The following is a 14,802-nucleotide window of genomic DNA, read 5'->3' as shown; positions in this document are numbered from 1 at the left end:
CAGGAAGGTTCTACACATTTTAAATTCTAAAAAAGGTAATGTTTTCCTTCTTATTTTTCTGTCTCATTGTGAGATGAGCTACCTTTTAAAATGTTGTCATTAATTGTAATTAAGCTTTATATTAATCACAAAATGATCTCATATCATTTATTGGAGAAGTTGAATTCATTCTTGATTTTTTTCTTTTAGGGTGGGTTTTTGGTTGGGATTTCTTGTTACCTCTGAAGGGCTTTTATAGCCAACACTTTTGCAAAACTTCAAAATAAATTTCTGATGGATTTGGACATTGAGACTTATTTCTGGAGGTGATTTTACCCTGAAATATAAAATACCTCATCAGTAATGTGGAGAAGTCATAGCTCTGGGTTTGTTTCAGGAGTAAAGACTCAAAGTTGCATCTGAAGCCAACTGCTGGCTAAATTTATTTAAATTTTAAATTTTTGCTGTTATGTACTGCTGCTTTATCATCCTTTATCATACGTATTTGCTGTATAAGCAGTCTTATATAGTAAAGCTGTATTTTGTCAGAATTTGAAACTGAAGTTACCAAGCAGTTGTTGGTCGTCCCCCCCCCCCCGCAATGTCCATTGTTTAAAAAGCCTGTAAGGGATTGAATCCTAGAGTTTTTCTTGTTGTTCTGTTTTAACATTTTTGCCTTTGACTTAGAATAAACCGATGTTTTATTCTAAGAGCCACTTCAGACACTCAAATGAGTTCCTGACTGCAACCATACTACAAAGATGATGTAGGCTTATTTTTCATTATAAGGGGGGAAAAAAAAGGGAAAAGTAGTGAAACAATTTATGGAAAACTCTTTTCATTTAATACTCTGAGACTCTCAAGAAGAATCTAAAACTTGTTTTAACATCTAAGATAGTTCTATCAGTAGCTGAGCATTATCTTACCTGCTTCTCTTATTGAAAGAGTTTTTTGCGGCTTTCTTTGTTAGACTTCGAGTGAATAGACGATTGGTAGTAAAAGATTTAGGCAAACCAAAGGAGAGTCAGTATGAAACAGAAAATAAGCAAATTTTTAGGATTAAAGTTAGGAGCAGAGGAAACTTTCTTCGTCTCTCGGGAGGAAGGACGTTGTAAAGTCTGCTGTTCCTTTTAAGGGCAAATGCTAGCCTCACAGTGATGTCCTTACCAAATAAAAAATGTAGGAAAGGATTTAGTGATTCTTAGTTGTTCTGTTTGACAGAGTGACTCTCAGACTGCTGGTAGGAAGCTGTGTTTTAGGAGGGAGGTGAGCAGATATTCACTTGTTGCTGAAAATCTGTAAATGTCTGCAACTGTATTAAAATTTGCATTGATACATTCCCTCATGTTTGCAATAAAGATTTGATAAGCTAATCATTTGGTAAGCTGCATCATAATGGAACAGATTCCTTCAGTGTCCAGTGCAACTCAAACCAATTGAATAGGATAATTGCACTAGTGGAACAAAGTTAATGACAATTCTCTATCAGCCAAAATCTTACGAAACTGACTTGGTCCATTCAGATAGATAATGTGGTATTTTCTTTCTGAAAATCTACTAAAACTTTAAGATGTTTGGAAAAGTTCTCACACTAAATATACTACCAAATACTAACTATACTAAAATAAGAGTTGAACATTTATTAAATGTTAAGAGTTTTTTGTTCTAACACAAAGGAATTTCTGATTTTTTCAGCTATATTGCTGTGCATGCTTCTTGCTCCTCAGCATTTTCTTTTCAGCGTGAATCAGGTCAAAGTCCTCAAGGTTTTAATGCCGTGAAAAAAATTTCTGGCATTACTGCAGGCTCCAGTCTAACCTTTTATAACTGTCATCAACAAATGAATTTCTTGAAAAAGCTATGCATCTTTGAATCATCTGCCTTTCCAGGCAGTTTCATCCCAGTTAGTTTCAAAACTGTTGTTACTCTGTTCTTTCTAGCTCATAGTTGATTTTTAGACTCCAGTTGCCAGGCTCAGTTACTGTAAGCTCACAAGTATGGACCTAAGGCATCAATCTCAAGCTTCAGAATAAAAGAGCACCATGAAAATTCACCTAACTCTGGATACTACATGCTTCACATTCTCATCTGTTCACTCATCACTTCTTTCTCACTTCAGACATCTTTTCCATCCTGTCTCAAGGCTGAGCACTTAATTCTGAGAGCTTAAAAAAATTGAAAAGCTTTTAAATTTTTGTTGAAAGTCTAGTGTCATATGGTTGTATTAGCTTTGGCACAGATGTGGAGATTTGCTTTTGAGTTCACAACTGTTACACCTTGTTTCAAATGTCTTGGTGTTCTTTTAGTAACAGTTCAGGTTGTTGAGAGTTTTAGTTTTTAGTAATTAACCTTTTGAAAGTATTTTTGAAAGTCTAGAAAGCAAGTATTTTAGTTTCAGCTAGTGGGAGTTTTATCCTAGCTGATCAGTTGTAGTGTCACGGCTGTTAAACCTTGCACAGTTTGAGATGTAGTCCAGTAGATCCTTAACATATGTAGTTTTCTGTTAACCAGGGAATTAGCAGTAACTAGCTTCCGGTAGTATTTCAGGATGGCGCACAAACAGCATATTCCCCAGAGCAGTCAGGAGGTGTTGGTGTTCATTTTTCTGTGCCCAGCTAGGGAGCCTGAGGACAAGTAATAAATGTCCTGCAGTTTGGCTTCAGAGGAGTAGAATAAGAGGTAAATTCAGCATCCATCTCTAAAAAATAATATTTTAGCGTTGATCTTAAATATAACGTAGATGCTGTATGCCTTTATGGAAGCTTTGAAAAATTAAGAAACTTTCTGTAATCCAATGGTCTGTTTGCCAGTCTCACCAGTAACTTTGAAGCCACTGGCCAAATCAAGTTTAAAAGGGTAGTGGTAGTCCTAAAATAAATAACGCATGTTTCATGAAAATGAACAGCTGCGTAAATGCAAGAGGCCAAATCAGGGCAAAGGCTGGCAGAACTTGGCCATTAAGTTTCTGACTTAGTAAAAGCTGGCTCACTCAAAACGTTTGTATAGCTCCAAACTGCTTGCAGTGCTGCCTCTACACGAAGGGGTGGAGTGATGCAGAGATGAACTGTTTAATACAGGGAGTGGGACAGAGCAATTAGGAAGGGGAAGCCTTATGTTCTTACTAAAAAGGTTTCATTAGATTCTGTCCATGAAGGGGGTAGTTTTGTGTGTTTGAAACAAACAAAACCACCGACAAAAAAAAATGCCCGCCCCCAAAAACCCCATATGAACAGTGTCCCGTAATCTTTGCCTTAATTTAGAGTTTGAAATGAGGAGATAAGGCTCTGTCTCTACAAGGAGCGGCACCGCACATGAAAGCAGTTACAAATTTAGTTGATCTTTTTCTGAATTTAATTTCAGCTGGTTGAAAACAGCTATTTAGGAATTTCCATAAAGCGTTATTTCTGAAATAATTTTTTTAGACTAGGTTCACATACAGGCAATTCACTGAATATAGTTCAGTTGTAGAGGAGCCCATGAGATTAGGTTGACTAGGACCATATAGTTTGTCCTGTATCTTCTGGAATCATTTACTCTGATTTGCCTATAGAGATGGGACAAGAATATTAATTTGTTTTCACAACTATACTAACATCATTTTTTGTCAAATTTTGAGCACTAAAAACTTTGTATTTGTAATTTTTGTTGTAGTGTTTGAAACTTGGTTAATATTTACTTGTTATTTTACAAAAATATAACAAGTTTAGCATTCCTATTGTGATTTGTAATCTGGTTTCTGGATCACAGACTAATTTTAGGTACTTTGGTACTTTGTTGATCCAGTTGTGGCTGTAGCTTGACTTACTAAGCATGAAGACTCTTGACAACCATGTATTGATACAGCATGCCTATATCTTATAAAATTGTTCAGAGATTGACTTATTTGCTTTTAGCAATCAACAGTATGTTTGAATTTAATTCTTTGCCTTGTCAGTGATTTAGACTTGTAAAAAATACTCTTTTACAGCATAGAATCACTTCTTGGGTTGCACTGGCAAGCTGAACTGGTGTAACTGGAGTACTCTGCTCAGTGTTCATTTGTCTGGGATTTTGTAAGAAAATCAGCATTTACAAAATACATTTGAAACTCGGCAGCTACAAAGCTGAGGAACCTTTCTGTGGATTTTATAATTACATACAACATGTGGCACTGATTTTGTCTTTACGGTATTTGAATGGCTTAACCAGTTTTTTTACTTGTATGATTTTCATTGGCAACCATGAACTCTGAAGGTACTTCTGTGTTGATGGTGCACCTGTATCTTCATTATGAAATGTGAATGTAAAGATTAATATTGACAGATAACAGTTAGTTGCACAACAATCTCAGACTGAAATAGAAATACTTAATGTGTATTAGTGTGCTTTCCAAGTCAAGTACTGTCCAGTGCAAATTAGTACTTTCCAGTGCAACCTCCAAACTACTATGCTAAATCTCCTCAGTGATCTTTTACTCCCATCTTTCTCATCATGCTGACTTCTCTCCTCTGTCTGTTCAGCAGTGGGAGACATTTAGCGAACGCTCTTCAAGCTCACAAACTCTGACCCAATTTGATTCTAACATTGCACCAGCTGATCCTGTAAGTCAATCACTTAGCTTGCTTGTTTGAAATTAATTTTATTAACACTGAATTTCCATTCATTGTATTTAGCTGTTATGCATGATTCCATGGACTGCTTTTTGGGGAATGGTGGCAGGCTTCTTAATTTTTTTGCTTATTTTAGGAATATAAATTTTCTAGTACTGCTCATGTTTAAGATCTGAGTGCAAAGAATGCTTTTTTCCCTTGATTTTGATGTAATACAACACTGCTATCAAAACCTGTATTACACAAAGTATTTAAACAAAATGTTTTTTTGAAAATATTTATAAGTTAACGCAAGTGCCCCTCCCAGTGATAAACCAGTCCCATTTGAGATTGTCTTCTGTGTTGTTTTGTTTTTTTCAAGTTGCAGAGCTTGATTTGCACAAACTCTTAGGAGTTGACAACGCCAACTTCACTGAAAAAACTACTGGGCTTTAATGGGTGTGGTATCTCATACTCCTAATGTTTTCACCAAGTTACTTATTAATAAGGCTTTTAGTATTTCTCCAGCTAAACCTGTGCTGTTCTAATGCTTTACTCAGTGAGGAGTGCTCTGAAGGATTATGTACTTAAATATCTTGCCAAGTTTGGGAGCCAGAAATTCACTACAGTGTGTCAAGTTCTGCTTGTTTTAAGCTTCACAGCATGTGACATTGAAGCAGTTCTGAAATGCATTAAAATTACTTCAGTATTTAGCTGCTGCTTTCATCCTGCTTTTCTTACAGATTTAATTACCACTGTAAGTGTCCATTTTAATTTAATTAATTGCAGTGTTAGTGTCCATTTGATTACATAACGATATAATAGGTGTACATAATACACATTTAACTGCTTTTAGTATTAAACAGGTCACTTCTGAAAAGATAATACATAAATATACATATATTTTAAATGTATCAGTGCTCCACTCTCAGAGTTAACACTGATATTTATGTGGAAATAGCATTTCTAGATGCTGGAAGCTAGAATTCAAACTGCACTGTTCCCTGTGCTCAGAATTGCCCTTAGTAAACATTCAAAACAAATGAAAATGTCATACTTAAAGTGAAGACGAGCCCTTTTTCATCTGAGAGACTTTTTTGGTTTAAATGCACTGTATTTTTATGTTTTAATGATGTAAACATGATGGAAATCAGTTTGTAGTTGTTTCTTACTGTGTATAACTGCTTGACAGTAAAGAGCTACCACTGTCTTGTTTCCACAATAAGATTAGTAATTTATTTTTACACATAATTAGTAACTGACAGAAATCTGAAGTTTGAATTTTTTTCCCATACGTTGATAATCTAAAAAGTAGAACTGTGATATATGCAAAACTCATATATAGCCATATATATGTTTATGTGTGTGTGTTTGTGTGTATGCATGTGTGTATAAACAAATTCAATAGAAATACAAAAAATATACTGGGAGATGACATTCTTGAGTCGTTTTCTTACAATGCTTGTAGTTGAGAAAAATTTTAAAGAATGGTGAGCATCTTTGATGCTTGCTAAGATAACAGACTTTGAAAATAGATACTTCAGAGTCTATTTTCATAGGAAAATAAGAACAAATTACAGCAAATTTTCAGTGACAGTGTGCAGACTTCCTATTTTAGCAGTCAACAGTGATGGCCTAGGACCGATTTATTGAACAACAACTGCTTTCTCAAAGGAGAGAATCAGCTTTCTCAAGCAGTTGTTAATAAATAACTAAAGAGTAAATTCATAGACCGGTTCTTTTCTCTTTTTGTTGGAAAAGCAGCTGCTTTGGAGGTAAAAGATAAGTGGAAAGAGTAAAACAGTACATTCACACACACCCCCCACACGCCCCCACAGGAACATAATTTACCTATTGTAAGTGAAAGTTGGTAACATGTTAAGTTGTTTTGTGTAAAATTAGATTCATGATCTGAATTAATACATTATATAAAAATCCATTTAACTCTTTAAGACATTATTTTTGTGGTAGCTGCACATTAGACTACAGCAGAGGACTGAAGTAGCTACAGCAAGAGTGATCTTTGCATGATAATCCCATTACAGGGGAAAAAAAAAAGCTCAACATATTTTAAAGTGATAACTATTCCTAAAAGCCTGGTGCAACAAGAGTGTTTGAGCTGTGACTAGAAAGTGGTTTTAAAAGCCTATATTTGTAACAAGAGTAGTGCAAGTCAGTTTTAACAGTTTTAGAAAATATTAATATAAATGTATTATGCTTGGTGAAATTGGTCTACTTGAGCAGTCAGAACAGATTAAATTTCTGATAGAAGGGTAGCTTTGAAACTTCTTGTTATTTCTAGGGACAGAATATAATCTGGGATTTTTTTTGTGCTGTTGTTGTCCCACCCATTCATATATTCTGAATATAGATGACAGTAAAAAAACCCTCAAACAGCTATGGCCCTATTTTTAGGTTACTTGTGAACAAACATAAAAGGTTTGAGATTTTTTTGTTTGTTACCTACACTCAGTCTCCAAACCAAATGGAAAGGGCTGTCTATAAAGTACATTAAAATGGAGTACCTTGTCTGAACTGCAAAGAAAAAGCCTAAGTGTAAGGTCAACGCCTATCTAGAGATATGTTCCATAGGGTTTATTATACTTAAGTTTAGAAGATTTTACTATTTTAAAGACTCTTGAAACTATGTCTTAAACTACTATGAAGTACCTATTTTATAGAGAATTACTGATACTACTTAAAGAGGCCATAACTTTCTGAGGCATCATAAGTAAAGTCAAGGAGTGGATTTTAAAGTTTGTTGTGTGTGGGGGGGTTTGTTTGGTTTTTTCTTTTGAAGATGCACTTGAAGTAACAGATATCTGGTATGCCAAAAATGGTGGAAAGCTGGTAAAATTCAGGTCCTATTTACAACACAGTAATCTACGGAAACATTTCTAGTGCCCTTTTAAAGTAATATGCTAGGTTACACCTTATAAATCATTAGAGAAACTTCAGCTTATAGAGCTTTGGTTTTATGGGTATATTCAATTCCCATAAACTGGAACTGTGTAAAAAATAAAATTTATGAAATTTTGTTTAGAAATGGCATTTCGCATGGTGTCAGAGACTCTTAGTAGAACAATTTAAAACTGGATTAGCATCACTTAACTCTCATCTCCTCCACAGGACACTGCAATTGTGCACCCAGTTCCCATAAGAATGACTCCAAGCAAAATCCACATGCAGGAAATGGAGCTTAAAAGAACTGGAAGTGGTAGGATATTTTCTCTTGCTAATGAGGAAAGTTTTGTAAAACTAGAGTTGGCTTTGCTTCCTTAAACATGCTCACTTTTTCTTCCCCTTAGATGAATATTTTTGGAGTTGTAACCAGCATAACGAATGAGATTCTCTGAGTTAAGAATTAGAGTACTGTTCAGATAGGTGCAGAGTTTGAATTGGCTGTTTGCTATGGTGACGATTTCACCACCTATAGGAGATCGTTGCTTGAAGCAGTTCAGGAGCATCATGATACAGATTTGATGTGGGCCTCCAGGACGATGTGTAGGTTTCTGACAGACTGTGAAGATGGAGAACATAGCCTGCATTGATAAAGCTTGTTCTACTGTGGTCAGAAATACTGAGTTTATTATTTTGAAACTTGACAGCATTTGGGAGTATTGGCAGGCCTTTTTTTTTTCTTCTTTTTTTAATACTCTGGTCAAAAATAAGCAAGGTGGCGTGATGATTTTCCTTGAGGAACAGTGCAGTCTCGACTTACAGATGGGTCCCAATATGCCAGTATTTCCTAAAGTCACATAGCTCATGCACAGCCTTCAGCATATGAGAATAAACAAGTATCCACAACACATTTCTTTTCAAATTTCCTTAGCCTTGTAAATAGGTGAAGATTCCCATCTTTTAACACTGAGAAATAACACTATTACAATGTAAAACTTCAAAGTCAAAATAATTCATACACCAAAAGTGTTAAAATACAACAATTTTAATCTTGAGTGCAGCACTTCAGATAAGGACAGGAAATTAATGTAAAGCTTTGGCATCAGAAGTAAAGGCTAGTTTGAATACATTTGTTTATTAGGCTTGTTTTTTCCATCTAGATCATGCTAACCCTACTAGCCCACTACTTGTGAAACCACCTGATCTCCCAGAAGAAAACAAAATGAGTTCATCTGTAAAATTTACAGCTGGAAATACAGTTAGTAAGTATCAAAGTACTTTCTGATCTCATTTTTTACATTATGCAAAATGTGGATCTGATATATTCTTCAGTGAATGAAAACTTGCTAGATAACAGCAACTCTAAAACGCGATAAACTTATCCTAAGAATAGACACATTTCTGATATGAAGTATATATTAGAAGTAGTAATTAAGGAAGTTCTACTGATGTCACTGGAGATGTTTTCCTGCCATATGTGTTCAATATATATTAGAAGTAGTAATTAAGAAGGTTCTACTGATGTCACTGGAGATGTTTTCCTGCCATACGTGTTCAAAAAAGTTCATTTTGTCAGCTCTCTTCCATCTTCCTATTTTCTCTTTTAATCTTAGGATGAGAAATTGAAATGTGTGGAAAGTGGAATTGACTAAGTAGCATTTGATTCTACTTGCTCAGAACCATGTGACAACATGTTTTCTGAAGAGTGAAAACCTGTTGACCACAAAATTTTCAGGCACTTCTCATCTGGTTTAGCTACTAAGAAAATGTGATAGACTTCTAGATTTATTTTTTTAGGGACAGCTTTTCAAGTGTTTGTTTGCTTCTAGTAGCCTTTTTGATTTTCAGTATCTCCTGTGTCCAAAACATTTTGCATTATTTTGGTTTGATTAGTCTACTTGTCTAATATTGAGAGAGGTCCCAGATTATATGTAGCCTGAATGAATCTCTGGAGTCTGTTTCTGAGATTTTTTTGTTTTCTTTAAGCTGGGAACTTTTCTTCAGTAAAAATAAGGTTTGAAGAACTCATTACTTTGAGTCCTTTGCTGTGCAGTATTAAGGCAGAGGTATTTTGGTTGGTTTGTAATACAGGAGTAATTTAGAAGGTGCCTTTTTGCAATGCATTTTGTTCTCATGAACTCTGTTTCAGTGGCAGTCTTTGTTCTGAGCAACGTCTTGAGCCTGTCTGTCTTTTCAAGCAGAGCTCTGTTTTTACTAGGTAGTCTCTTGATGCAAAAGAAAGAATGAGCAAACATGGTCTTTTAATGGGGAAACTACTACTATACGCAGGATCTGAGTTCTGAGAGCCCTTCTGTACTCCTTTTTCCTTTTCCAAGTATAGCTTAACTTTTGATAAAGGGCCTGTAACTGTAATTATACCAAGAAGTATTCTTCCCTCAGAGGAAGAATGTAGTGAAATAAAACAAACCTCATTGCAGTGTAACATGAAGCCACCCTGTAGTACCTCAAACTGTAGTTATCATGGGATGCCCATCCTTTTTCTGAAGAAATGGCTCTTGTCACTATTGTAAGTAATATGGTTAGCTAACACCTTCCAGGTGAATCCCGAAGAAATCATTTAATACAAGCTAACTCCAGAAAATGAATTTTTGATGCTTGAAAAAACACATAAATCTAACAGGATTTTTTTTTGTGCAGACTTGCTGTCTTGGTAATTACATTTCTTAATGTTCTTCAGTGTCATACTTTAGTAGTGTATCTGAGCACCTTCTATGCTAAATCAGTGACAATATCTATAGTGTGTTTCCTTGAGTTATTGGGCTGGACACTGATTTCAGTGTTTGCTTTAGTTGCTTGTTTTTGTTTATCTGTGCCAGAATTCATTTGAGAATAGGGAGTCTCAATCTTAATTTAAGCAAGTCTTTTTGTAAGTGTTTTGGGTTTTTTATATATATCTATATCTATCTCACTGTTTTGGAAGTGGTGTTTCATAAATGGATATTTTTAAGAACATTTCTTCTAGAATATTTTTTTTATAGGTTCACATGCTTTTTTCTGCATTGTACAGATTTCTTAGTGGTTTATTGATCAAAATTTAGATGCAGGTTAATTATTTTACTTCTCATAGTCTACTGTTCATGGATCAATATATTAAAATAGTATTTGAATTGAGAACTAATGGAGATTTATAAGCATCATCTTGATGTTGAGAAATTAGCATTTTGTCTTTATTTTCCATGCTTTACATCAACAGTGATTCAGCTTGGAAGTTATTAATTTGTAAATAGCAGCTCAGACCTAAGCCAGGAAGCAGGGACAAACTTTTCCATTGCATGAGATAAGAAAGAACTCAGTAGACATAGGCACTGCACAATTGTCTTTTTGTGCAAGCTGTGTGATTTGGAACAAAGGAGAGAGGATCTATAACCTCAGAAAGTGATAACTGGAGAAGTTTGTCAATAATTCTTCTGAGTGCTGGACACCCACAGTGTTGAAACTGTTACTATGCAAGTAAAAATAAAAGCAGCAAAAATAACTGCTGTTTTCCCAGATTGTTTTAACTTTAAAGCAACATGCTACTTCAATGTGTCATTAAGGACAAGTTTGTGAATATGTTATTTTAAACTCCTGCTAAATGATATAAACAAGGTCATGAATACTGTAATCAGAAGGTAAGGATAATCTAAATTACCTTCCTTCATAATGAAATTCAAACAAAGCTGGGGACTAACTTGTATTACTAACATTGAAAAGTAGAAACCTCCCTTGAGGACAAAAATAACATTGCAAAAGTGTGTATATCCTTCATAATAGGAACTTTACCTGACTATCATGCTTATGTTACTGGAAATACTGAAAAGGGATTCTGTTAGATTTAAGATTGTGTACAAACTCATGAGTTTGGATTAGCCAATATTGGTGCAGTATGAAGATTACATTTGCTAAGTGATCATCCTTTGCCTTATAAAGCCATTGAAATTGTTTACTGTCCAAATGTCTTTGAAATTGGTTTAGAAATACTTCTTCCATTATCAGTGTCAACTTTTTGGTCCAGAAGGACTTACTCTTTCCTCTTTAAAAGTGTGATTACATGAATTCTTGTTTGACTAGGTTATATTATGTCCTGAATAGCTTGAGAAATATACCCTGTACTAGAGATGTTTGGATTGGAGAGAGATAATTTCATTCACCATATAGCCAACTTCTGCTTAAAACTTTTCTCACTTGATCCTTGAAAACTTCAGTGTCATCTCATGGTAGCCATTTCTGTTTCTTTTTTTTTTTAAGAATGTTTAGGTATTTTTTAATTCTCTGTAGCCCTCATTGAATAGAGACACACCTGTAAACCTCCAAAATAACTTTTAATCTGAAATTAACTTGGAATAAGGTGTTCCTCAGCTGACTGTGCATGGTAGAGGTCTCAAACCAACTTTGCTAGATTAATGTAGCTGCAGTTTTAAGGAAAAAAAAATAGTAACAGGTAAGAATGTGCCTTGCTGAACAGGAAAGTCATCTCTGCAGGATTCTCGTCCCTGGGTCCTGGCTGATGTGTCTTAACACTTTTGAAAACTAGTGTCCTAGGAGGTTAAAGTAATCCTTTGAGACTGAGTAATTCAGAAAAAATCTTGATGTTCTTGGGTAGAATTTTCCTCTTTACTGATAACTAGTCAGGTGGGCTCCAGTGACTTTCCACCTTGAATTGTGCTTTACCAGGTGCTCTGGAATCATCCCTTGTGATAAATTATTCTGAGAGCCATTTTTCTGTCTATATTAATTCCACACAAATCTTGTGATTTTGGTGAGATTCCTCATTTCTGGGGAAAAAACCCTCAAGCTTTGCACAGCTTTTAAGGGTAAAGGTGTCCTTGAGGAAACTGTCTACCTGATGCTGTAATAGCATCTTTCATTTTTATAGGTTGCCTTGACCAAAAGCTGAAAGCGTTTAAAAAGATTTAGTCCAAAACAGAGCTGACTACCAGCCTTAAAGGTACAGAAGTTACAGTTGTAGCGAAGCTACTGAGTTCATCTGTGTACTGTACATATCTTTTCCTTTTTCTGACTTCTAAGGTTGGTGACAATCATTCAGCACTTCTAAAACCAAGCATGTCCTACTTCTTGCTTTTTTTTTTTCTTGGATGTCCCTTACTCTTGTTGGCTAGATTGTTGAAGTGATGGAATGTCAAGTGTTTAAAAATTATTGCTTATGAAACTTACATTTTGTATTTTAAATACACCATTATTGTCATTGTTTATTCTTCAGTACATCCCAGTAGTAACAAACAACTCATAGTATTGGGCGAGAGGAGTTGGTTTGTGTCGGATCCTTCAGTTATTCAGACTTGAGGATTTTGAATCCTGCCCTGATGATACCTTACAGGGAAGCAATACAAAGACATAAACCTTTTTAAAAAATAAAAATGGGATATTTGAAATTACATGTTACCTGTATCTGTTAGGGTATACTAATGATGCAAAACCAATATGAAACTTTGTACTTTCTCTTACCAGCAGATGGTTACAGCAGTTCGGACTCCTATACTTCAGATCCAGAGCAAATTGGAAGCACTGTAGCACGGCAACGGTCAGTAGAGTAGCAACTGAAAAAATAAATAAAAGGTGTTTAAAGAAGCCTGTTCTGAGCTCCTGGTTGTTTGACAACTAGTTTGTAAAATGATGGCTAAAGAGATTCTTAGCTTTAATACTCGGGAATCTGGAGGCAGTCTGTTTTCTAATGCATTAACAATGTATGCTGTTCCTGTTAATATGTAAAGTGAAAATTCAAAAAACAACATAGTCTAAAAAGTTGTTTGGGATTGGCCAATGAAATGAAACTCCACGTTCAGTCAGAAATCTTGATAAGACTTTCTCCTTAAACACAAGGGAATGTATGCGCAGGAGATCATGATGTTACTTGAAACCAATTTTTTGTATTTTTAGAAATATCCATTAGGCATTACTGGAGAAGGACCTTGTGACTTTGTAGCATAAAAGAAGAACAAAACATAAATTAGAAATATCACGGCAGTAACTCAATCTCTTAATAATGGGCTTTATAAAATGAAGGGCAGTCATAGGCCCAACATAAATTAAGGGACTGGAGGAAGCTATGCAAGCACATAACCAACTGCATCGTTTGACATAAGAGAATGTGCTATACTAGCTGGTGCTAATTGTTCCCATTAAATCTGCCTGAATAGGATTAAAAACCAGCTACGCCATTAACCATCTTACAATCAGTTTCAGAGGTAAGTTTCAAAACAAAAAATAATTAGGGTGACTTCAATAGCAAAGAAAGATTTGCAATTGCCTTTCAGTACAGCAGCTTGAAAACTTCTTTCCTCCATTGTTACTTAATGGCAAATCTGATTGTCTGTCCTGCTTCTATGTATGTTTTTGCACTATCAACATGGTGGTTTCAACATGTTCCTTTCATCTCTGATTTTGGGTTTGGTTCTCTTGCTGAACTTTTGTAGATGAGTGAAGCTTTCTGATGAGTTGCCGCTTTATGGCACAGGTAGCTTCTGTCCAGATCTGGCAATTCTGGCAGTGTCCACCCAGGAAATATTTCTCCCACTTCCTTTTTTACTTCCTTCCACTGACATATTTTCTACCAATTGCAACTTTATCTATAGAGATTACATTGTCCTTAGCCCTACCGTTAGTCCAGAGTACTTTTTGTATTTTCAAAAAGCAAAAAGTGACAAGGCTATGTCGGGTAATGATACTTCAGGAGTGTCCTTAAACCACTTTCTCCTTTTTTTTTATCCTACTTGTGCCTTTTATACTAGACTAGCTAGAGGGATGACCCTAGGAGTCAGTGTAATTAGATTTGTATTTCATCAGCTGGAGGGTTACGCAGTGTTACAGAAGTGTTGTCCTCGCGTATATTAAGGAAGCAGATTTTTCTATTGTGATAACTCAGTTTTCTGTCTGGACTTATACTTTCAGGAATTTCAGGTTGTGTGTGAAACTTAGGTGCCTCTTACCTCTCCTAGTTTATATCTCATGGTAGTTATAGAAGAATGTTACAGAAGTCAGTCATAGAAAAGATTTTATCACTTATTTGTGAGTTGAATAACAGAGTAGCCCTGTTCATGTAAGTGATTCAGTAAATCTGTCTTGCTCAAATTGGACTAGATAGGAAGTTTCTGCAAGCTGTTTTTAGATGGAAGCTGTACAAAAATTCTGTATACCATAAATCCCACTTAAATGGCACTTAGTGCAGTACTTAATCCTTCTATCCTTTCTGCATGTGGGCTCGATGAACTTACAACAGGTATCCACTAGATGGTGATCCTATCTAAGAATGAGTTAAAATTTCTGAAGACACTACCGAGTATATAGATTTGGAAAATTTCAGGCAGAGAATTAAATATATATATATCTCAGTGTA

The 14,802-nt window shown here is 35.3% G+C and overlaps 1 protein-coding gene across 2 annotated transcripts in view; it reads left to right on the top strand.

Annotated features, from left to right (window-relative positions):
- Positions 1 to 14,802, top strand: part of REPS1 (RALBP1 associated Eps domain containing 1) — a 53,831-nt gene that overhangs the window by 29,214 nt on the left and 9,815 nt on the right. Inside the window, exons 9-12 of one of the 2 annotated variants that reach the window (XM_009319100.1) lie at positions 4,479 to 4,559; positions 7,677 to 7,764; positions 8,609 to 8,710; positions 12,921 to 12,990. In XM_009319100.1, the coding sequence (XP_009317375.1) occupies positions 4,479 to 4,559; positions 7,677 to 7,764; positions 8,609 to 8,710; positions 12,921 to 12,990 (341 nt within the window). Of the gene's footprint in view, positions 1 to 4,478; positions 4,560 to 7,676; positions 7,765 to 8,608; positions 8,711 to 12,917; positions 12,991 to 14,802 lie in introns of both variants that reach the window. The other variant, XM_009319099.1, reaches the window with a different exon arrangement.

Source organism: Pygoscelis adeliae, unplaced genomic scaffold (genome assembly GCF_000699105.1).
Source record: "Pygoscelis adeliae isolate BGI_AS28 unplaced genomic scaffold, ASM69910v1 Scaffold172, whole genome shotgun sequence".
Taxonomy (NCBI): Eukaryota; Metazoa; Chordata; class Aves; order Sphenisciformes; family Spheniscidae; genus Pygoscelis; species Pygoscelis adeliae.
The sequence above is the reverse complement of the archived record's forward strand: the minus strand, read 5'-3'. Positions and strand labels throughout refer to the sequence as shown.